This window comes from Scatophagus argus, chromosome 9 (assembly GCF_020382885.2).
Source record: "Scatophagus argus isolate fScaArg1 chromosome 9, fScaArg1.pri, whole genome shotgun sequence".
NCBI lineage: Eukaryota > Metazoa > Chordata > Actinopteri > Scatophagidae > Scatophagus > Scatophagus argus.
Window position 1 is genome coordinate 14678407 of NC_058501.1, and position 25146 is coordinate 14703552.

Below are 25146 nucleotides of genomic sequence, written 5' to 3' on the forward strand. Positions count from 1 at the left end.
AAGTAAAACTGGAGAGCAGAGTCGTTAAGCGCAACGAAATGTACTGATAGGGAACATCATGCAGAAAAATCTAAGTTGGACATTTTCCCCAGGGACAATATTTGGATATGCACATAAAAGGGTTCAAATATCACACTCATCTTAAGGGGACGGGCTCACCTCTCAAGGACACTTTAGATTAATAACTTGTTTTTGGTTAAAAGTAATTTGAGGTTAAGTTTGGGATAAAACATGTCATGTTATGATTAAGGGTTGTGTTGAAGTCTTTGAGGAAATTAGTGCAAATCAATGCAGCTTTGTGTGTTTGTTTGTGTATGTGTGTGTGTGAGTGAGTCGTCACCTGACACGCAGCACTGGTGGACACAGTTGATTACCCACACGTCCAATTCTATTAAAAGGACACGGTCATAAGCTCTAATCACTTCCATGTCTGGCGGAATAAGAGAGCGGGTTAATCTGGATTACACGTCACCATGGTGAGGTCACAGCCGAGGCAGCTGATACCCTGACCAGCCGGGAAGAGCTGGAGAGAGAGAGAGAGGGACACCAGGTGGAACACAGAGACAAGGAGACAATGAAGCTGATGAGTTATAAAGACAATTATGAGATAAATGATCCATTTACAAAAGCTTAGCCTTCATGATTTATGGACACTGGAACAACAAATGTATTGACATTCATTAACTCTTGCGCGGGAGAGAAATATTTCAGTATAATACAACAATTATGAAAGCCCCATCTATAAAACAAATGATCCATTTATGGCTTTCCTTGTATGACCCAAGCTTTACAATTCTGACGAGAGGCAAAACAGCACAGAACATCTAGAACTTGTGATCTATGCCTTTTGGATATGTTTTGCCCTAAAAAGCAAAAATTTGCGAAATTTGGCCAATTTAAATGTAAACTGTCCTGATGTGGCTTGAGAATAAGAAGAACCACATCAGAAACACAAACAAAACATTAAAGTGATGATGCCAGGATTATCCACTGAAGGTGGAATATCCACTCTGAAGCTTATATACCTGCACGTTCAAGCAAACCTGCATTCACCTGCAACACATTGACGAAACAACACCAGCAACTACTCACAAGTTTCTACAAGCGTGAATTGTATGCAAAAGTGAATTAAGATAGAAAATTCAATTATAAATGTATGCACTGTCAGTCCAGGTTTTTGGGGTCCCTGATAGTCTGAGGTCGTGATCTGCATGCCCTGCAGCTGATCACATATGTTCCAGTGTTGACCTACACTCACTGCTGAGGCATGTTGCAAACAAACCTGACTGGAATGTTGGATCCCCTGCATATTTCACTGCATACTTAACATGATATTGATGAAGTTGGAGAGTTTGGGCCATTGAATGTTTTGGGTGAGAAACAGAAATGTGTGGTTTGAAGAGATTTCTCAGGGCAGACATTACATTACATACATTAGCTTATAATTAGTGTGTTTTTCTCACTCCCCTTTCACCATGTTGATTTTTTTTTTTCATTATTAAAATACTTCCAGCCTACTAAAACTTTGCGCCCTGGTTGTTCTAATGTGCCTTGTAGCAGCGGTGGAGGCTGAGTTCAGGGCTTTTCCCTCGACCGGACTTCTCAGCTCCAAGTCTGTGCTCGGCTAACGCAAGCAGGGCTGCGGTGCTACGCTGAAAGCTTTCACATTCACAAACCTGCTGTATGTTTCTCTTTGACGAACCGAGGGCTATTTATCTTCGGATTAGTGGAGTTTTCATTCCCCGCTTCTCCAACCAAACTTGTGCCCGGGTGTAGAGGGAAACTATGGCAGCGAGATTTACTCTCGACAGCCCCTTACTGCTCTTTCTCTTTGGGCAAGTCGGCAAAATGTCAGCTGACTGTAAAACTATCTCCTAGTGAATAGCATGTTAACACTGAGTGTGCGGATTTCGGAGCCGTGGTTCATTTCAAACTGTTTGGCCCAGTTCGCCTTTGCCGAGTGAAAACGGGGACGCGCTTTACGGCTAAAAATACCTGTCTACGACTATATTTGGCTTGGCTGGATCACAATCACAACGCCAAAATAGTCGGGCCCGCCCCGGCACAATGAATGGTCTCTCTGCTATCTCACTCTGCCTCGACAGGTGCTAAATTTAGTAACAAGGCTTGCGTCAATCACGAGCCTCAGTGCGTCAAGGCTTCCCCCGCCCCCCAGAGCTCATCATTGGGCAGAATTAGGACGTTGAGTGAAAAATACGCGCCCCGTGATTGGCTTATGTGACTTATTGTTTTTAATTTTTAGGTTGCTGAGTAGAGTCCTTCTATGTGGACTCCTTCCTCACTTCCTCTCAAGTTCTACGGTTAAGTCAGCCTTACCTGCTCACAAGCACAGCATTCCTTATCTTTTGACCTAATTTATAAAGAAGTTCAAAAAAAGATTAACCCTTTGCTACAGCCTAAATTTTCTAGTAGGTTAAATGTGAATAACAAAAAAACACAACAAGTCAGGTGCTTTCAGCCTTCCAGATATATTTTGAAAAAGTCAAAAATAATTCTACAGTTTGATAGAATAAATGACTTGTTAGCAGGCGTATTCTAAATAATGTGAATTAAAGAAGTAAAAGTAGTAATAAGCATAACACAATGTAAAAATGCATACAAATTTTATTGAAGCAAAATTACAAAAGCATACATAAATATATGAAGAGAAATTGTAATCCTACTCATTATGCAAAATGACCCCTTTCACAACATTACATTTCTGCCATTAATGCTTTAACATGAAGCAACATTTCCATGTAGACAGCGTGAAGCTAATAGACTCCTGTACACACTGTTGTAGTTTGTTTAAAAATGACATGTGCTTTGTGTGTGGAATCTGAATCTGTAAAGCAATAAATAACTGTAACTGTTTTACAAAAGTTGTGCAATATTTCTCTCCATGATGCAATGAAAAGGAAGTAGGGCTATAGAGGAGCATAAAATGGAATAAAAGTAAAGCACCTAAAAACTACAGACGTACCTGAATAAGTGTTACTTCTTGACAGTGGTACTCTTAGACAAAGCTGACAGTGACTAACATGTGATTTAGTCCTCCATGTGCTACTGAGAAGTTATTTTTTGTTTTAGTTTTTCAGCTAAATTGTTTAATATTTTCATATTTTCAAACCTTTTGGACTCACTGTCTATTGTCTATGATGACCATAATATAATGAAAATTAAAATTAAAAAATGAAAAGTATAAAATCAGGACTAAAAGAGCCTGGCAAATGCACAAGGTGTGGGCTATCCGCCATAACCACTCATGTCACAAGCTCGCCTGCCCGCCGGATCTCCCTACGCTTCATGCTCTGCAACCTTCAAACCAACCGCCTCTTTCTCTCGCTCTCTTTGGTCCACTCTCCTCTCTCTCTCGCTCTGTCTCTGGCAGGGTGCGCGGGGCTTATGTGTCTGGTACTGTACGGAGAGAGAGAGAGAGAGAGAAGGAGAGAGAGGGAGCTCTACTTTGAGTGACGTCACCTCTCCCATGGCGTCACATTGACGTAGCGCATACCAGCCCACATAAATGCACTATTTGACTTTCTCCCCTCAGACGGCGCACATAAACAAACCCGCGTTACAACTCCACACTTTGCAAAGCACCCATCAGCACCGACACACTCAGCTCACGGGAGACGGACGCAGACACACTCCTCATACCCGGAGTTTTTAAATTTTGCCTTCTTGTTTTTTTAAACTTCTACTTTGTGTACTTTAGAAAAAGTAAGAAGGAGAACGAGAAACTTTTTGTCGCCGATGCATCCTGTTTGTCAACAATATCGCTAAGAGTTTATTTTTTTTTATTTTTCATATTTTTCTCTTCATTACTTCGGCTCTTGGTGACTATTCTGGATGGAAATAGGATACTTCAGGCGAGGTTATTACCACATGTAAAGACGGAACCGCTACAGCAAACCAGTGAGTAAACTGTGAATGAATGAGTGTCTAATATTCTTCCGTGTAGCGTTACTACTACTGTCTACTTTTTTAGATAGCCATACAGAACCAAACACATTAATCCCAGCTGTGTGTGTGTGTGTGTGTGTGCATATTTGCCCCGTGTGATGAATTTATGCCATAATAACATCATCTGTGTCTCCTCTGTCCAACTTTGTGTGTCTAACCTGTTGATATTGTCAAGCTCCAATGCGCGTACAGCTGCTCGTATTATCTCTCTCTCTCTCTTTCTCTGTGTGTGTGTGTGTGTGTGTGTGTGGTGTCTCCGAGAGCAAATGAAGCTGAATTCGAATTTAATTTGCGCTGGGAAGGTATCATATCCTTTCTGGTTGTCATGGAAATGAGATGCCTCTCACTCACACAATGAATAGTGGAGTCAGACGCACTAATGGTCTGAGTGGAGAATAGTCTAACCTACATTCAGGCAGGAGGTGAAAGAGAAGAGAGTTAAAGCTCATTGATTCCATGCTATGTGTTTTTTTCTTTCTTTTGTCTCATCGTGTAAGATTTTCTGGAGAGGCTGTGTTGTGTGATGAGTGATGGTGTGTTTGTGGGATTGTGGGTGGGTTTAATATGTCATGTTACTGATAGACAAGTCCATGAGTACTACAGCTTATTATTGACAGATCGAGCCTATGCAGCAATATGATTAGTTACCCTGATATGCTTTGCAGGATTAAAGCTCCCCATAAAAGGTTATAGTTGTTTTCCAAACAGTCATAATTCATACAGCCTGAGCTGTCGCCTGACTGGTGGCCATTCGCAAGTGTCAGCTGTTCCACTGTCTACTGGCTTGATGAGGACATGGCCTCTCCTCCCTTTGATCGCAGGAAAAAAATCACTAAAAAGCCACATTAAATTACAGAAGCTCTATGAAATACTTCCTAGAAACAACTGATGCTAACGCCGATACCCAACTGTATGTGGCAGCTGCCAAAGCTCTGAGCTGTCCATGGGGGCCTCCCCTCATGTCCAGTTATATGTGATATGTCATATAGGGAACTACCATTGTTGGTTTAAGGCACTTGAGTAGCCTAACTTGCTGATTTTATCCTTCTCATTTTCACACACTCGAGTTTACGCATGCACGCAATCACGCACGCAGAGACTTCTGACAGTCTCCCTCTCAGGGCTGATTTACAGTACTCACATATTTCTCTGGTCTCTCCTTTATGTCCTCTCTTTTCTCTGTCTCTGTTTGCTGAAAGCCTCGCGCTGTCCGGGCTTATTGGTGCGAGGGGCTACCGGGGGCTACCGGCGCTCCGGGGCGCGTGCTTTGCAGCTCTTATGTGGTTCTCCTGGTTACCGGTGCGCGCAGGGCCAGAGCCCCACAGACCGGCTCGGCCTGAGAAGAAAGCGAGAGGAGACCCGTTTGCTCATTTAGAAGAAAAAACACAGAGTGATTGTTTCATTTTGCAGAAAAATATGTTGGCTTTTTTAAAAATAACTAAATATGTTGTCTTATTCTCAGTCTTTTAACCACCCACAAAGGTTGTGATAAGACCGCATTTACGCACAATTACGCTCTTAACTTCATAAATTTATGTAAGAATGGGGCTTTTTGCCTTGTATCAAAGAATGTCTTATTTCTGCATACTGCTATAACCAAGTGTTTATAGGCATAAAGGGGGTTTTCTCTGCAATCAAACGGCCCTACACAAAACTGAATAGTGGCTTAACTGTTCTAGACCAACTCTAATCAAATGAATGTTACAAAGTCTGATTTGTTTGTTTAGTCTGGTTTGTCTTTTTTATTTTATTTTATTTCAACATACCTAAAGGCTCTGCTAGGCATTACGCTTGTAATAAAGGCCGCATCCCGACCATGCACCCATCAAAAGAGTTCACAGAGGTCCCAATGTTTCCTGTCAGGATTGGTCTCTAATTTCGGATTTTGGACAAAAGCGGCCTCTTTGTATTAACAGAACTCGTTCACTTGCTGTCTGACAAACATATACGAGACGAAGACAGGCTGCAGGTGCTTGTAGACCTGAGAGTCGGTTTTGGGGGTTGCGGCTTGTTGCCACACGGTATTGAGACGCACTGGGAGATCGAGTGGACTCTTGACTGACCGTAACTCAGTGGGTCTGACAGAGAGAGAGAGAGAGAGAGAGAGAGAGAGAGAGAGAGAATATGAGTGTGAGTGACAGAAAGGGGGCGCTCTGGGCTTTGAAATCCGGCCACCACAGTGCGCCCTGCTGCAGTGACAGGGAGTTGTTGGAGGCGCAAGGCGCACGGGAGCCCGCTGGTTTGGTTTCAGGTCCGACTCTCCCAGTTTCTTGATTTCTCTGTCCCTCTGGATGAACCCTGAGCAGGCGAATACGGTGGTGATCAGAGGCAAGAAAAGCGATGGCTTGGAGGCACTCGCACATACTGCTTTTTTAAAAGTTGTCACTTTTGTAGGTATGTATTGTGTAGAAGTTGCGTAGAGTATTTTTAAAAGCCTGGTTGAATTTGTCTTTTGTAGCGCAAAGTTAAAATTGTATTTCTGACATAGCACAGCTTAGTGTTAGAATGAAACCTGTCGCCCACGTAAGTGTAAGTCTTGAAATGAGCTAAAGGTCCTCAGTTGTGGTTCATAATATTCTCTTTGTAGCATTGATTCGGTGTTATATTTAATGCCCAAATTAGTCTGTGTTTAATTCACCTGTGCAACATCCCTCTTTCTTGGTGTTCCTGTGAAATTATGGAAAACTGAAATGATTTAGACCGTTTCGGGTGCCTGGCATCTTGTTCTGACGTGCACACAGTAGTTTTCATGCCATCTCATCTTTTGGCTTCTTTTCATCCGATTCACTTGATTTCGTCTGCTAAAATAGATTTTTTCGGTAATAATTATTTCTTTTCAACGTAAAATGAAAATGTTTGCCCCGACATTTCTCTGAGTTCAAATGTTTTGGGATGTTGGGAATGTTGTAAAGTCCGACCTCACCTAAATCAAGTTTGGAGAGCCAGTGATTATCGGGAAAATATTAAACATTAATGCTTACCTTTAAGCCGGAGTGAGATTTTATTTTTGCTGCCTTGTGATGATTGCTGAGTTACGGCGCTCAAAAATAAAATGTAAAAAAATAAATAAATAAAACCTCAGCTTGCCGCCACATGACTGGCTGTAACCCAGACCTCTCTCCGGCAGACACAGGTTCGGAAGAGCGCGCCCAGCCGAGCTCGGAGCCACGGCGATCGGACACTTCCTCTGCGACGCCCGCCGACTCTTCTCTGCTCCAGGAGCCTTGTCCCGGCCGCAGCCACGCCACCCCTCAATCCCGGACACCCAGCACCATTCAGCGCGAAGCCCTTTCACCAGGTGCGCCCCCCGAGCACTTCCTTTTCACTTTAATCACTTCTTTTTACTTTCTCTTTCTTTCCTCTGTCATTTCTTTCGTTTTTCTTTTCCTCCTTTCTCCGCTTTATCTCTTTTCTCAGCTGATGCTTTTTGGAGTAAGTGCGACTGTTGTGGCTCAGCTCTGTTTTTAGGCAATTAAAGTGTTGTGAGAGGTGTTTGGTTGTGTTTGATTGTAGAAAAAAAAATGCATAAAAGCCCACCAGAAACGTCTATTGCCAACTTAGGGGTTAAATCATAATTTAACTTTGGGCCTGATAAAATGGCTATACATATGTGTGTGCTTGTGTGTGTGTATATATATATAACTTCATCTCTTCTGTTTGAACTTATGAGAATTCAGTAGTAAATCTTTAAGTTTTATGAACACGTTGGTGATCTTTTGTCTGGCGGCGTCAGCTTGTGTGTAGGCTATGAGTGTGTCTGTGGCGAGTGATTTGACATTTCAGTCATAAGAAAACTGTCAGAAATGAAAGACTTTTGACACCAGGCACACCTAAACCCAGCAAGTGTGGGCGAATCACATATAGGTCATAGACATCGATCCCTTTAATGACTCTTCAAAAGCCTTTAGGACTAAAATAGACCAAATTATGACTGTATTTTTTTTTAAACTGTTTTCAGTTTGATTTTATTTGGTATTTTATCCTGAATCTGAATAGTCATTATCCACATAATTTCATCTATGTCCTTGGTAAATTAAACTGATGATAGACTCCTCAAACAGTTGGTTTAAAAATATAGATATTTAATGTACGGTCAGCAGCGGTGTAATTGTCTCTCTGTGCTTTGTGTTCATGTATTTGTGTGTGCATATGTGTGAAAATCACTTTGTGTGAGGCCACTGAATTCAATTAATTTATCTTATGATTTACTGACAACAACAAAAAAAAAATTCTGTGTTTTTGTATTCATGTCTGCAACTTCATGTTTTTATTTGTTAGATCTATGGCATTCTGACAATGAACAAGCGCACTCAGTTATTGGAACAGCTGCAGTTTGTCCAGTTGAAATGCACACCTCGAGGTTAGAGACTGTTTCCCTTCGCCTCACTATGCTGCACCACCTGTGTCTGACTCTGCTTGGGTTGTCTGTCCTCTTGCTTGCACACACACACACACACACACACACACACACACACCTGCTTGCATGAAAGTTTAATAAGGGCAACCTGATGGTGGTGTTGGAGTATAGAGAGTTTCCAACAGATTTGTTTCAGTGACATAGAAATAAAGATGCTCCACTGAAGTCTATTGGTGAACGTGTGTGTGTGTGTGTGTGTGTGAGAGAGAGAGAGAGCACTTGCTTGTGAACATGAGTGTGTGTGTGTGTGTGTGTATTACTGAGTGAGGAGTAGGCACAACACCGAATTTAAATCAGCGAAGAGGATGAAACGTTTGCAGACACAGAAGTGGTTTTACAGGTTCCTCTCAGCATACGGGCACATGTTTTTGGCAGAATGAACATATACAGGCTCGTGTTGACATCTTGAACATCATTAGTGATGAAAATATGAGTGTGTGTATGCCTACATCATGTGTGTATTAAAAGACAACTCGTCAAAAACGTCTTTCTTTGGCTCACACACACACACACACACACACGGAAACACTTGTTTGTGATTCTGTATGTTGTATTTGTTTTTTCTGCTCCCCTTTTTTGTCTTTCACCTTTTTTTTTAGGTGTATCAAACTCACCTGAAAACCTATTGTATTTAGAAATACATGTGTGCATTTAGCTGCTGCTACACGACAGGTGCAATAAGTCTTAAACACCTCACACAAACTAATACGAGCTGAGGCTTGACCTACTGACACAACACAGAGAGCCACAGAGTTCACCACTATACTCACCTCCTGTCATGGCATTTTTTTTCTTTCTCATGCTGCTCTCTTTCTCTCTCTCTCTCTCTCTCTCTCTCTCTCTCTCCTTCTCTCTTTGCTCTTCTTTTTCTTCTTCTTCTTCTTCTTCTTGTGGCGCCAAATCAGTCTTTAGGTAAAGGCCAGAAAAGCCCCGTGACGCCCATAATGCTGCACGTGTGCTTTTCCACGTGGGCTGAAGAGCTGGTCACTCGTAGAAGAAGAAAAAAAACTTGATGACGTCAAGCACACGTAGCCCACAGCTTGACTCATATCCTCAATTTTAAAAAAATGTTGCAACTTAATAGTCCCTTTGAGATATACTGTAGGTCTGTCTGTACGTGTTGTGTCTGATATACACAAAATAATTCATACTTAATTTTAAATATTGCTCAAGAAAAGTTTTGGTTATAGGCTCGGGTTCTTTTAAAATAAATTGGTGGATTTATTATATTTTTTTCCCCACCAGGTCCATTGTGAGAGGTTCAGGTCTGGTTATAGCAAATAAACCCAATTGAAAGACCAACAAAAATATTAAATAAATAAAAGAAGCAAGGAATAAATAAATAAAGTTGAATGCGTGAGTGTCCCTCATATTGTTTTGCTTTTTTCTTAATTAACGCTTTGAGTCACCCTTTAGTTTTGAGCCCCCACAGCCAAAACGACTCGCTGCCCCTCAGGTATAATTTAATTGTGCTAGAGTGCCTGAAATTAATGTGTCACTCTGTCTGCTTCCGCCATGAGTGACAGTCATGTAGTCTGTTAGGCACATAGACTGCAAACTAAACGTTGTAGGCTATTAAAAAAAAAACGCATTATTATTAGCCTAATAGTATAAGTGCGTATAACTCGGATGAAAGGAAAAGATCTTACTAAGTTAAAGGACTTTTATTTTGTCCAAAACAAGGGCTGAAATAACACGTAACACAACAGGAGAATAACGTGTAATTGTCTGACCGAGCCTGAGTGGGTCCGTTTGGATGCAGGTATTTAAGGATGCTTTAACAACAGCAGGACCGATATGTCCCGTATTTGACTGGACAAACATGACGCGCGAGGAACGGGGGCGATTACGGCAGCGCTCGCGCATGCTGGGCGTCAATGGGAGCAGCGCTGTGTTGACAGTTCCCCTGCTCGGGAGCGACGAGCAAACACCACGAAACGCAGGCTGCGCTCACACTCCTGACTGTTGAGCCACACACACACACACATACACACACACTCAAACATGCACGTGCACATCCAGAAGTACGCACGCAAACGCAAGTGAAGTGTATTACGTAAGGGATTTGATAAGAGGAGACCTTATAGGCCACACCGCACAGACTCTGAGGTGGCGGCTTGTTGCTGTCACTGTGAGTGAATTCAATCGGGGGGGGGACTCAGTTAGAGGAAATATCCGTGTGTGTGTGTGTGTGTGTGTCTGGGTGTGTGCTCGTGTGTGTGTGTGTGTGTGTGTGTGTGTGTGTGTGTGTGTGTGTGTGTGTGTGTGTAGGTTGTGCAGTTAGTATCCAGCACCACCATGGGGTTCCATTATTATTTAATGTTTTCTCATCTGCTTAGCCATCTGACTAACTACACCCACACACTGGCACACACAGCATTTCAGTGTGTAGGGTGGATTGGATCTTTGACTGCTTTGCTTCAGAATTCTGCACTGATTAACTGCAGCTTGTCTAAGTGAACTAAGTTGACTGTGGGAGAATGAGCGGCTTCTGGGGTTGTGTGTGTGTGTGTGTGTGTGTGCGTGCGTGCTCCAAATATTTCTACTCAACTTATTCAGTGAAGTGCAAGAGGTGTTAAAGCAGGAAATTGAGTAAATGGCAATAAATGGAAAAAAATGTTCAAAGGTTATTCCTTGAAAGGTGCATTCAGAAAAACTTTAGAACATTGCGAAATCTCTGACACTTCAAACGCTGAGAAAACTGCCTGTTCCAATAGAGCTGTGCAGAAGTTTTTAGTCATTCACTGTTTAATTGTTGACCCTGTTTTGCACGACCCTTGTGTGCATGTGCCTCCAGCAGAGTCTGCCTATGTAGTTTTACAGTGGGGTTGTTCCTTGTGTACTTTTCTGTGAAAATCAGCGTTTAACATGTCACTAAACTTGGCTCGCTAACTAATGATTTTTGCCGTGCAGCTGTTTTCAACTAACACCATAAAAATGCTTATTGAATGAAAAGTTTTTGGAATACATGTGGTCTGACGTGCCACGCAGCTCTAACCTACATGTGTGCTACGTGTCTCCCTGGCAGACATGCCCTGTGTGCAGGCTCAGTACGGGCCCGCCCCCCCAGGCTCAGCCTACTCTGGCCAGTCCTTCAGTTACCAGGGCGACAGCTACAGCTCTGACCTCATGACCCCTGACTACACCAAGCTGGACTTGGGTGGTGGTGAGATCTCTGCAGCCGCTACCACCTCCCTCCCCAGCTTCAACGTCTTTGTGGAGGGCAGTTACGAGCCCAAGTCCTCCTGCCTCTACCAGATGCCTCCGCAAAGGCCCACCATCAAAAAGGAGGAGGAGAGCTACCCGACTGCTCCGCCCCTGGAGGCCATGTCCTCCTCCACCATGTACTTTAAACAGTCACCCCCCTCCACTCCCACCACCCCGTCCTTGCCGGCCCAACCTGGCACATCCTTCCTGTGGGAAGAGCACCCTTTGGCCCCTCCATCGCACACCCACTCTCTGGGCTCCAGTTTGGATGCAGGCCCCCTCAAGTCACCCCGCTTTCCACACTTCTACCAGCACTCTCCACCCCACAGTGGTGGCAGCGTCGGCAGTTACGAGGGTCTGGCTGGAGGACTGGTTCGCACTTCCTCCTCTTCCTCTTCCTCCTCATCCTCTGTCTCCCATCATCATGGTCCACCCCTGGAGCAGCCCATGTACCAGCTGCACCGCGGGGCCGGGGGCAGCAGCCTTGCCTTCCGCTCCCTGGCTCTTGGGCCCTGTGGCCCCCTACTAGGGGACAGCCTGCCCTCACCTCCCCCGCGTGGTCCCCAAGGAGAAGGCACCTGTGCAGTGTGTGGGGACAACGCGGCCTGCCAGCACTACGGCGTACGCACTTGTGAGGGCTGCAAGGGCTTCTTCAAGGTAAATACCCTTCAAAATGAATATGTCATATTCAGTGCCAGTCCAAAAGAAAAGTTTTCAGTTTCACTCTCAAAACTCTCGAAAAAGTTTAAAACTCTGTCATTTTTGGAGTAACTCCACTGCTTTTTGTTTTAAATATCAGTGGATTTTGTGGGGGTTTCTAATAAGACATTGTCCACTTCTGCATCTTCTTCTTAATATTCCTGTAAGAACCTTCTTATGTTCCTGCTGTCAGCACCCTCAGTCCTACCACCAGACAGACACTTACTGTCTGCTCATTCCATTTGTCTTTCCATTTGTGCTGCTTTATCCCTCTATTCCGCTACATTTCAAATTGTATTTTCCTTTACTCCACTACATTTGTTTGATAGCTATATTTACTAAACTTACTTTACAGATGTAGAGTTCACATAAAAGACATATTAAACCGCTGGTTTCCAGTATTTGTGACTTGTGACCTCAAAACAAAAAAACAAAACAAAACAAAAAAGAGCAGTGTCTTGTTTGGGCCCTTTATCATGTTAGTAGTTCCACCAAAGAGATGGTTTCATGTTTAATATCCTGTTCACTAATTTTTCCACACAAAAAAGTAAGATTTGAGAAAAGTCTTTAAAATGAATATATACAATTTTTATGGCAGAGTTTTTTTCCTCTTTCCTCTCTCATTAATGCTGTCACAACCCCTCAGACTGTGAGAGGAGCCCTGTTCGAGGAGCTTAACCCCTGGGTTGGAAACCGCTGGACCAAGTGCACTGTGTATGAAGTAGTTAAAGTTAGAGTTTCAAATAGTGTTCCAAATGTTACGTGAGAGCACAGGCCGATAAAAACACACTGCTCTGCCTCTCAGAAATAAAGTGCCAGAGGAATTCAATGGAAAGAAATCTTTGAAATCAAAGTTTTCTTTTCACATATTTGCAGTGAATCAGTGGCCACAAAATTGACCACAATTTTCTAACATAATACTCAGGACGTTATGAGTCAGACTGAGATTTTGTCCATCAAATGATTCAATCTGTCACTTGCCCTACATGTGCTCACATACACGACTCACAGATTAACATAACCGAGGGACGTTTTTTAGTCAGACAGATTTTTCACTTTCCATGTGCAAGTCATTAAATACAATTTAGACACACAACAACAAACCTGTAGGACATGTGCACGTGCTACAATGCTCCCTTCAAATTACAGCAAACTCACGCTGAGGAAATGCACATTTTTTGCCTTTTAACATTTTCCGGCGCACTTGTTAAGCATTCTGTTGGTTGCACGAGACGAGAGAGCAAAATTAAGAGACGGCAAGCAGGAGGGTGAAAGCACAGAGGTAATTGAATAATGCCTCTGGTAGGTGAAAATGAATTATCCTTCTTTTCAATTAGTTTCACAATTTGTTTTTATTTAGTAATTAGTGAAAGCAGCGTCTGGTGGCAGCAGGCCGCGGGCTGTCTGCTCGCTGCAGCGTTCAGCAGCCACACAGCCTGTCAAACCTCACTATGTTTCCTTTGCACATACATGCAGATGCAAGCAGCCATGCAAACACGACATATGCACACGACCACATGTTCATACAGTAACATGTACACGCTGAATCCAGGGCGCAGCAGCGTGAACCCAAACCTGCCTTGCGCACACATGCTCTTTTTCATATTCATATTATGAGGCACATTACCTCCATTACTTTGGTGGTTTTATTGTCCCCTAAAAATATTTTCCTGATTATATTTAATTATCCCTGAATGGTTATTACACATTAAACCATAGTAGAGGCTAGCTGTAAATTTTTGTTATTTCATTAGTGCAATTTGAAGCACATTTTCACAATGAATTCATTTTAGCTCTTAAACAAGTAGTTTGCTTTTCCTGTGTTTCATTATTTTGGCAGAATAATGTAGTCCATTCACTGGTTTCCATTAATTTAGCAAACTTATTCAGGATTAGATTTTTTGAAATTAAAAGCGAAATCTCAGCTGTTAGTGCAATACAAACATTATGCTGGACATAAAGAAATCGCATTAAAAAGCAACCTGTTTTTACCGCTCTCCTCCGGCTGAGTTATATTAACTGTGCTTTTATGGGTGAAATACACGGCTAAGTTCACTGCACATGATTTTTATTTTCCACTGCTTGTACTGCGCACAAGTCATAAGGGGGTTGGAAGGTGGCAGTGTGGCGGTGAAGGAAACAATGGTTAACATACACACAACATTGTCACTTAAATGCATGTGTGATAGTTATAAGCTGATAATCTCCTTCACTCAGAGAGAAAAATGGAACCAGATAAACACCCACACAAATGAACAGACAGCCTCAGCACTTTGAATCAGGTTATTGTTATTCAAATAAAGAAAACAATAAAATTAGATAAAAAGTTTAAGCTAAAAAAAAAATTTGCTTAAACAGATATGCACTTTCTTTAATGATAAACTACTCTTTCTCTACATAGAGACAGAGAGGAGTTGCTGCCTCTGATTAAGAATAGCAGAGACGAGAGGACAGAGGACTTGGAAGAAGGAGGGGGGGGGGGACAAAGTCCCTAAAGGCTTTTAATTTAAGCCAATGCTATTAGCACATGTTACATGACAAGAATATGCCTCTACATGCCTCCATCCAGCCTCCACAACACCCACAGCATGTGAGCTTCTGAAAGTGTGTGTGTGTTCATTTGTGAATGTGCTTTAAGTACATATGACTCTTCCTCAGTTCTCACTACACTGCGTTTAACACTACGAGCCCTTGCTCACAGAAACGTTACTGCCGTCCTAAGGGTTTAAGTTTCTGATACCAAGCAAGTTTTAAATTAACATTTTTTTGGCCTCATAGTAAAATTCAGCCACTGACAGATATTAGATTAATAAAACTAGACTAGAAGTTCTCTCACGCTCCCACTCATGCACAAACACTTAAAGGCTGGCCGAAATAGGCAGGGAATGTACAGACCACTAGAAGGATCTACAGCTATGATAATCATATTAAGATAACTGAATCTGCGTGCATGTGTGTGTGGGCTGTGTTCACCTGCACACATATATATAGGAGGCATCCCACTGATGAATATCAGAGTCTAGCCAGTTGTGCAGTAATGACTCTGATATGTAGTGTCTCTGCTGAGACACACACACACACACACACACACACAGCAGTCAAGAAGAGACAGGAGACAACAAGAGACAGGCCCCACTCATTCATGAGAGCTTAATTTATCAGAGCCTTAATTGATCATTTCAAACTCAGGCTTTTATTGGAACCAGCTATCTTATAAATTAGGCCCTGAGGTCGCCCCCCCCCCCCACACACACACACACACACTCACACACACTCAAGCCACCGCCACAGTCAACTGAAATTACACACATTTTCACCAGAAAGTCCAATATTCTGCAGGAAAAACATGCACTCTCCACACACACACACAAACTGAGAGAGCCCCGCGTGTTGATGTCATTCGGCTGTTGACAACATATACAAGAAAGACTGTGAACATATGTTTAAACTTTGTGCTGGGCTTGGCGCAGAGTTGTAGAGGTGTAAATAGATGTTTTGCGTCATCCAGCCTGTCATGCAGCTCGGGACTTCCACTAAACGGATGCTATTTCCCCTCTACCACATTAATGACCATAACTAACTTATCCCCGCGCTCATGGGTCACTGGCCATTGAAGGGATGACAGGGAGATGTTCACAGCGATCTGCGGTGCCATGGCAACGACTCTCATCCGGCGCTGGCGCCCATTACGCGCCAGTTCCGCACTCTCGCCGGAGCATATGGAATAATTGGTGTGTTATTGGTCTCCCGGGGGCACGGGCATGTGTGGCGCGAGGGGTTCCTAATTGGATTTATTTGTTTTGATGTGTTTTAGAGGCGTTAAAGAAGAGGAGAAGCCGCGACACTTTCCGTGTGTTCCGTTAGTTTGAGTCATAATTTGTTCCGGTGCCGTCTTTCCGATGTGGACCATTGGAGTCACAACTTGATAGCGTCTAAAAAAAACTTTGAAAATGACAGTATTTATGTAATTATGGCGTCAGTCTAACTTTTAGGTTTTTTTGCAAGTGTAATTGTTTCGTTATTAGCCTACCCCAGGCAAAGGTTTACCCAAGAATTTAAATCCCGCTGCCAAAGACTGACAACAAGTCCCGAGGGGTACAAAAGATTCGTCAGTCAGACTTACACAGGCACTCATAGTATAGATCCCAACAGCTGTCTGTCTTTCTTCTTGCTTACATTTTCACACTACAGTATAATAAAAGAATAAACTGTAGTTAATTTACTTCACTGTAAAAGTACCTCTAATTCTGTTCAGGGGAGTTTTCATTGAGTCATTAAAGCAATTTCAAACTTTGACAGTATTTTGTCTAAACAGCTTCACTGTAAGCGCAAGCGCACGTGGTTTACCAGTTGGTGCCCGCGCGCACTGTAACGGCATTCACTACACTACCGTTTATCTTGCTATTGTGTTTTAGCCACGGGGGGGGGGGGGTACACCCGGACCCCACGTGGACCGTTTCTGATTTCATTTTAATAAGGTCAGTAATAATCGCGCGAGCCATCCGAGGAGAAAACAGCTCCCGCGGGGCCCACTGAGAGAGGCGCGATGCGCGAGACCCCGGAGGTGCCACGAGCTGACCCGCGAGCTTCACAAACAATCTGATCAGGCAGCTTTGCGGCCGCTGTCCCTCTGTCTCGCGGGACCCGCCTCGGCACGCCACGCGCTCGGGTCCCCATTGTCAGCTCCGGCGCTAATAAAATTGTCCCTCCTGCAGGCGAGGCTTGTTGGAAAATTAATTTTATCTAATTATACTGATGTCACCGCCGCCTTTCAGCACGTAATTAAAATCTGACCTGCGAGCTTCTGCTTTCATTCTTTGATGGGGAAGGGAGGGAAAAAAAACAGAAATTGAATTAAACAAATCAAATATTAGGTGGTTGATTGTGTTTGGAGGCTGATTATTGGTATCCGGGTTTCTTCTCTCCCCAGCGCACAGTGCAGAAAAACGCCAAGTACGTGTGTCTGGCCAGTAAGAACTGTCCAGTGGACAAGAGGAGACGCAACCGCTGCCAGTACTGCCGCTTTCAGAAGTGTCTGAGCGTCGGCATGGTGAAGGAAGGTAAGAGAGACGAAGTGACCACACACCTGATACCCACTGAGGAGCTACTAAACAGGCGGGCAACACAAATCGGACCTCCAGACCATCATGATAAACTTTGTCTTTGCTGGGTTTAATAGACCGGTAACGATCTGACCAGTGGCAACACCACACAGGAAGACAATGGAGAATACACCACATCAGTCACCCTTTTTTTAAAACCTTCCGAACCCAGAGCTTTTTAAAGAGATGCACTTTTCCATCTCTCCATTTGTGTCACCACGGCAGATAAACGTGAGAGTTGGCACATATCAAAAAATGTTTTGCTGATGTGTAGTGTGGTACTCACGCTGCCCTCATTTCCCTGAGGTTTCTCACCTGTCTCACACAGATACACACCCTCACATAAACACACACAAACCCCCGCACCACACACACACTCCTCCATCCCGCCAACAGGTCTGCAATCGAACAGCTCCACTGCCATCTGCTGGCTAACATCCTCCTGTGTAGGGATTGTGGGAATGTTGGAGAGCTCCTGTGGATAAAGCCTCCTTGCAGTCATAAAGTAATGATAACAGTCGCCTGACTGTCCAACTGTCCAACCTCCTTACAATTGTCGCTTGTCTGCTTTCTTTCTCTGGTCCGCAGTGGTACGTACTGATAGCTTGAAGGGGCGCAGAGGCCGTCTGCCTTCCAAACCAAAGAGCCCCCTGCAGACCGAAGCGTCTCCTCCTTCTCCACCCCTCAGCCTGCTCTCCGCTCTGCTCAGGGCTTACTCCCACTGCACGCCCCGTGACCTCGACTACAGCCAGGTACCCCCCCTCCCAATGCCACACTTTTCATTTCAGTCAGAGAAATGCGTGTGTTCGGTGAGGAATACGGCTTGTTTAGAAGTTTATTTAGTAGTTTGTCTCATCTTTCTCTGCAGTTCAGTGCCGCCGACCCTCCCACCTCCTCCTCGGATGCAGAACACATCCATCTCTTCTACAGGCTGCTCACCATCTCGATGGAGACCACGCGATGCTGGGCCGACCGGCTTCCGGGGTTCTCTGAGCTTCAGCGTGATGATCAGAACCTGCTCATAGACTCTGCCTTCCTGGAGTTGTTTGTCCTGCGATTGGCTCACAGGTGAGAAGGGCAAGATGTCACCTCTCAGTAGCAGAACAAATGATAGATGGATGAGAACACATTTAGTTTCACTTTTTTAAACTCATGGACAAGTCCCAAGCCATAAGCACACATCTAAAATGTTTTTGATTACGCAAATTTCACAGCAGCTTTACTTCATTTGGCATCTCAAGTTGTCATAGGAACAACAGGCAGTTAATATCCTCTACCGTTACAGTACGTTGTGTAACTTTGCTGGCAGAGCTGTGTGCTGCTGTGTTGGTGTATCTCCAGAGTAGGAGGAGTGGAGCTGAGTAATCGCCATATGAACCAAATTATGAATGGAGTCTGTAGCTATGACAGCAGCTACACCCACAGAGTTCCGTTCAGCTCGTCTGATATCTGACGCACAGAGAGCTCTGTGTGTGTTCTGCAGGCTAAAACTGTGCTAGCATTGTGAACTGGGAGTTGAGAGGATCAATTCCATCTAAACGCTAGTCAGCTGAGAAACTAGAAAGTGCCGTTGTGGAAGGAAATACATATTCACCTCAGCTTTCTAAAATAAAAAAAGGGAGTCGACTTCGTTTACCTCATCCATGTGATGTGTGTGTGAGCAGGCGTGCATCTTGTTCATGGATACCTGTGGTGCCAGTATGACTGCCCCTGCTCATCTTTGCCTCAGAATTGCCCTGGGTTACCAGTCTGCCCTGGTGAGGCATGCGGCTGGTTAAATTTATGGGGACGCGGGTGGAGGAGGGGGAGTTTGGGCAACAAGCTCATCCTTTTGTCTGCGCTGTTGTCTAGGGCAGAAAACCAACACAGTCACACACACAAGCACACTTACTCACACACATACACACACACTGATGATGTTGAATCCCAGCATTCTCTCTCTCCTCCTAGTGTAGGTCCAGGTGCAGGGTGGGTAGAGGATTGGGTGGTGGCATCTCAGTCTCAGCAGGAGGGGGGATCAGGCTGGGACTCTGACTCATGCTAAACGGTGGCTTCATAGGGGCCTCCGTCAAACATACACACACGCTTACACACACACTGCTCATCTTCCCATCAGCCAAACTCCCACGGCACAGAGGAAAACACACACAAACACGGCACTGTCTTACTTTGTCCGTGAGAGCAAAGGATGCAGTGCGCACTCCCGTCTCATTGTTGACGCAGCCCTGCATTGACCTGGTGTTGAACTCAGATGCCTTGCAGACCCCTGCGCAAGCATATGTCTGTATATTTGTTAACGTGTGTGTGTGTGTGTCTGTGTCTGTGTGTGCTCAGTGTGTGTAGAGTAAATTTGCTCCACTCTTCTGGGCCGACATTGCTGTAAGCACCCCGTTACCAAACGGTTTCTGTGGTTATTGGTTGATTACCGTGGTGACAGTGTAGTTATGGGTGTGCGGAATGTGTGGCAAACATCCAGCTGTGTGCGTGTGTGTGTGTGGGTGTGGGTGTGTGGGTGTGTAGTTTTTACTCATGTGCTATTATCAGACATGGGTCAATTAGTATTTTGAAATATCACGATAATGCAGACCTTGCTTGTAGTGAATTGGCATCTCGTTTTATTGTATTTTATTGTATTCCAAAGGTTTATCAGTTTGACATGGCAAGGTCCAGCCATTAGTTTAATCTATGGCACATTTAACTGTCAATTCATTGTTCTTCCTCATGCTACAACTGAAGCAAATTTGTTAAAAACAGATGCACTACACATTAAAGAATTCTACTTTAAAATACAACTATGCAGCCGTAAAATCGATGCCGTTAAGGGTTTGGATTTGTCAGAGGTCAAGATACTATAACAAGTAGCATTAAACTAATAAGAAGTCAAGAAAGCCACTCCTCTCGTGACACCTCCATCCGTTATGATACGTATGATTTACAGAGGAGGTGACGTGGGAGCATCTGTTTGCATGTGTTCTTCTGAGGGTGGGTGGACCAACACTAGTAAGGATAATTAGACATAAATGGTATTTCATTCTCTCCTCATAACTGCTTAACCAGTGTTTGTGCAGGGCATAATTTGAGGCTTCCTCCCCCCGTCTCTCTCTCTGTTCTCTAAGTATACACTCATTTCCCTTGTCCTGCATCTTCCATCTCTCCTCCTTCTACAACTCTTTATTGTCCTCGTGAGCTCTTCCAACTAAACACTTTTACCAGCTCTTTGGAGAAAGCCACGCTCTTCTTCCAGGCACAAATAAAGACTAGTCATAGCCCTCCCTCATTCACTGCTTGTTCATTTCCCTCTCTGCTCAGCAGTAAAGGAGTGGGATGTTGTGTGTCGTGAGTAACTGATGGCTAAATACATCTGAGAAGTCTTTTGATTTCCTCATTAAGGCTTTGTGTTTCCACTGCACACCACAGCCTGGGCACATTAAAGCCATAACAGTTTACCTATCTGCTCACACACACACACACACACACATAGAGCAGCCTTCTGCCCTAACCCTTCACCCCACCCTGCCAGAAGGAAACACAGGAATGTTTTAAAATGCTATAATTTGGAAAACGCAACCTTAATCAGCTGCATGCCCGTGTTTGATGTGTGTCCCGTTTCTGTGTGAGTGCATACTGCCAGGTTTTCTCATTGTTTTTATTGTAATTGCTTCCTTGCCCCAGTATCTCAAGCCATATTTACAATAAATGAGGGAAAAATGCAGCGTTTCAGCGGAAGGGCGATCTAACCAGAGTCTTCATTTCCTTTTCCCCGTGTGTTTCAGGTCAATGCTGTCGGAGGATAAACTAGTGTTCTGTAACGGCTTGGTGCTGCACAGGTTCCAGTGCCTTCGTGGTTTCGGAGAATGGCTGGACTCCATCCGGGACTTCTCCACCCACCTCCAGAGCCTAAACCTGGACGCCTCTGCCTTTGCCTGCCTGGCCGCTCTCGTGCTGCTCACAGGTCAGGACCCAAGCCTAGAGCATCAGATTCAAAATCACCATGAGGAGAAAATAAAATCAGCAGATACAGCATGCTTGACATTAATAATAATAAAAAAAAGCAGCCTGTTTTTGAAGTCAGCTACCCCTTTCCTCTACAAACAAGTCATATGAGCGGATTTTGCTTAAATATACAAAGTGGCAATTGCAACCATTAGTAGAAAAGAAAATTAACTGCCAGCTAGTTTATCAATAATGAAAACATTTGTCAGTTGCAACCCTAACACACACACATACACACACACACACACACACACACACCTTTTCCTTGTCCAGAGCTTTGCTAGTGTGTGATTCAAAGTGACAGAGATCAGGTGGATACATCCACTAACGTCACACATGTGCTCAAAGACACACGTATGTGTGTGTGTGTGTGCGCTCTTACACATCTCTGCCTGAAACAAGAACTCGATACCCAGAAGCACCTGCTGCACCTGCCACACACCTGGCGTTCTAATCAGCATGCATCTGTGAAAAATAAAAGGAGAGTCACAGCTTTCTCTGTGAACACACATCATCTGAGACACAACCGAAGAGGAGGACGAATTCAGTTGTCAGTAAAGTACATCAGAAACGCATTAGAAACAGTCAATTAAAAATGTAGTCCAAAGTAATGGAGATATACGCCTCCACAATTCAGTGTTCATATTTAATTTTTTTTCTCATCAGAGTGAGAAACTGTATATAAAATTGTAACAGTTAAACACCCCTCCCCCTACACTTCCTTACCTTATCCTGCCCCCGCCGCCTCCTCCTCTTCCTCCACCTTCTCTTCCTCCATCTAAGCCCTCCAACCCTCTCCACACTCTCTGGGGTAGCACTTAACTCTGTGCCTGATCGACCAGCCCACCGTGGAGCACAGCTCTGGAATGGCGTCTACACTGCTCTCAGTGGCGCTCTGTCACCTCGGCAAAGCACACAGTGCGCTGCCACGGCAGAGCCGCCAGAGCCACCAGGCAATCGACCGCTTCAGAGTGGCCTGTGCAGAAAGGCAGTCATCGATCCCTCCCCAGGAGCTCGCACTCATAGAGAAAGAAGGGATAGGGAGAGCAGAGAAAGAGAGGGAAGCGAGAGTGTGTGAGGGGTCTGAAAGCTGCGCTGAAAGGAGGGCTGGAGTGACTCTGCACCAGCAAACACAGAACAAACAAAAGAGTCACATAAACAAACAATAAATAAGCTTCAGATAATGGATACCTCAAAGTGAGACTGGTCTTAGTGACAGCCTCCCCGCAGCACGGACTCGCTATTCTAAGTTGTGTGTGTGTGTGTGTGTGTGCGCGCGTGTAAGTGGGTGTGGGGGGACTGTTCTTTGCAGAATGAGTTAGTGTCACATTAAGCCTGGTGCAGGTGCCACTGGAGTTGCTATGGGCAGCAGTGTGTGTTGTGCATGTGTGTTTCTAATTTCGTTTGGCTGCTCACGGGGTCGAATAATCAGTTAATTGTTGAGCACGTTTGGTTAGGTCAGTGTCTTATATTGTCATGACTATTTGTATGTATGTGTGTGTGTGTGTTCACATATATACATATATATATACATATATGGTGTGTGTGTATGTGTGTGAGCACACACAGTTTGCAAGGGGCTTATTAGGTTAGACTGTGTATTGATCCATAGTGAGTGAGACAGGTTAAGGCCTGTTAAGAACATTAGCCATACAGGGTAATGAGGTGGAATTCAATATAAAAGAAGATGTAGCTGATGCTCTTTCAGCTGAATGAGCTCTGGTGTGTGTGTGTGTGTGTTTTCTGCAGACATCATTTTTGTATTTGCCATTTAATGAATTATTCTCTTAACGCTTCTGTTTCTCTGCCTGTCTACAGAACAAGTCCCAGGTCTGAAGGACTCAAAGCGGGTTGAGGAGTTGCAGAATAAAGTGATTTGTTGTCTCAGAGACCACCTGGGTTGCGGCCCTTCTTCTTCCTCGTCCAAGGCCGTGCCCCCTCTGAGTCGCATCCTGGGTTTAAGGGCAGAACTCCGTTCCCAGAGGACCCAGGGCCTTCAACGAATCTTCTACCTGAAGCTAGAGGATCTGGTACAGCCCCCTCCGCTGATTGACAGGTTCTTGGACATTCTGCCCTACTGAGGGCCTGGGCTGACCACACAGAGAAAAACCCACGTCACGTCCTGTTCAGGCTATTTTCCCCTCGAGGAGCACGCACACACATCCAGAAGAGAGATTCACTCCCCTCTGACTGATGCAGGGCTGAGAGAGCCAATCAAATGCTTTTCACTCAAACAGACAACCAACTAAATGCTTTTCACCAGTATAAATGACAATTACTCGAACGCTTTACCACTTTTTATTTGATCCTCCTGTTTTTCTCATGTGGGGGAGGATGATGAGGCTGAGATGGACGACGGAAAAATGACTCTGTACTGTCCTCTCTCCATCTGGGTGGCAGCTCATCCAACGAAAAAGAAAGAACACCAAGGTTTATGAGTACTGTCTTCTGTGTTTTGGCCTGGCTCATCCAGTCTTTGGACTTCCTTTTAGCAAAGAGCGAAGGGAAGGTGTCAGTGTGATCGAATGTTTTCAAAGCTGAGGATGTCCCAGTGAAACACAAGTTTCTGTGTATTCTAGTTCCTCCTGCTGAAAGAAGGAAGGAGGCATTTTCATACTGAAATGTCAAAGGTCAAACAGCAAAGCGCAGAGACACACAGAGACATCATAAAGCAGGACACAGATATTTCATAAACACAAGAAAGTCGCTGTTGAGTTGGGCTTTTGATTCAAAGTGCAATTTCTTAAGTGCTATCTCACCACAAATGGAAGAGAAGGAGAAGGAATGGCTTAATTTCAAACTCTAAATTATTTTAATACAAAGACTTGTCCTGTACTGTCAGTAGCTAAAAGAAACAGAGACAGTCTCCATCTGGCTTTAGAGAGCAGAGGGGATACTGTGCACTAACGATTGATGACTGAGTCACCCAGACTTGAACTTGCTCTAGTATTTTTTTTTTTTTTTTGATTAACTCATTTTTAAATCACAGGTCGAGTAGGAGTACAGAGTGTGTGTATGGGGATGAACATGGACAGAAATTGGCTTTTCAAGCACTTGCACCCTGAGAAGGGCTAGAAGCACAGACACACACCCGACCTGCTCCCCTGGAGGACGACGGGGGGTCAGGGAGAGGAGGGTGCTCGACAGATAGCCGTACGCCCAAGGGTGAAACATTCCGCAGTCATGCTCTTTTTCTATTTGTTTTTATTGTGGAGGCCGTGTGAGAGTGCGAAGGACATGGTTGCATACTGTCTTTGTGTGTACGCTTAGAGAAGCCAGGATCATATGCATGGTGTGTTTGAAGCTGCCGAGAGCTGCCATAGCCTGTCAAAACAGCTCGACCTGTGTTTGTGTCTCAGACTGCAGCTCTGTGGGGAATCTCCCTGGGCCTCCAACACCCACTCACACACTCACGGCAGCAGTTTGAAAAAAAGCAAATTATATAGATATAAATATATATATAAATATATATATATATATACAAAACTAATATTTTGAAGTGTTTTTAGCTTTTTCAAATATTGTGGTACGAGTTGTGCATTGTTTTTTTTTTGAAGAAGAAGAGAAACAAAAAAGAAAAAAAGTTGCTGTTTTTTCAATGTCCCTCTGGTTTGAGTTTCCTGTTCGACTATTTGTTTTCTTTCTCTTTGGTTCACTGGATTTTCTGTTCAGCACTTTGAAATCATAAACTAGTTCTGATTATTCTGCCCCACTGCGTCCTGTCTTTTGATTTTTTTCCAAATGAAATGACTCTTTCACACA

The 25146-nt window shown here is 44.1% G+C and overlaps 1 protein-coding gene and 1 long non-coding RNA gene across 6 annotated transcripts in view; one reads left to right on the top strand and one right to left on the bottom strand.

Annotated features, from left to right (window-relative positions):
• Nucleotides 1-2157, bottom strand: part of LOC124064540 — a 56236-nt gene extending 54079 nt beyond the window's left edge. For all 3 annotated transcript variants that reach the window (XR_006844283.1, XR_006844281.1, XR_006844282.1), the window contains exons 1-2: nt 1677-2157; nt 341-523 (exon numbers count right to left, since the gene is read on the bottom strand). This is a non-coding gene — a long non-coding RNA (uncharacterized LOC124064540). The remainder of the gene's footprint in view (nt 1-340; nt 524-1676) is intronic.
• Nucleotides 2158-3436: 1279 nt separating this feature from the next.
• On the top strand, nt 3437-25091 carry nr4a3 (nuclear receptor subfamily 4, group A, member 3). Of its 3 annotated transcripts, XM_046399886.1 has the most exons (9): nt 3437-3918; nt 7094-7264; nt 8245-8326; nt 11412-12247; nt 17220-17349; nt 17980-18143; nt 18260-18459; nt 21165-21343; nt 23203-25091. In XM_046399886.1, exons 3-9 carry the CDS (start codon nt 8263-8265, stop codon nt 23463-23465), a joined length of 1836 nt encoding a protein of 611 aa, XP_046255842.1. In that variant the 5' UTR covers nt 3437-3918; nt 7094-7264; nt 8245-8262; the 3' UTR covers nt 23466-25091. The 3 variants fall into 3 exon arrangements, with proteins under 3 accessions (XP_046255842.1, XP_046255843.1, XP_046255841.1); XM_046399887.1 differs by lacking the exon at nt 8245-8326 and having other exon boundaries at nt 3568-3918; XM_046399885.1 differs by lacking the exons at nt 3437-3918; nt 8245-8326 and adding an exon at nt 5284-6360.
• The last annotated feature ends 55 nt before the right edge of the window (nt 25092-25146 follow it).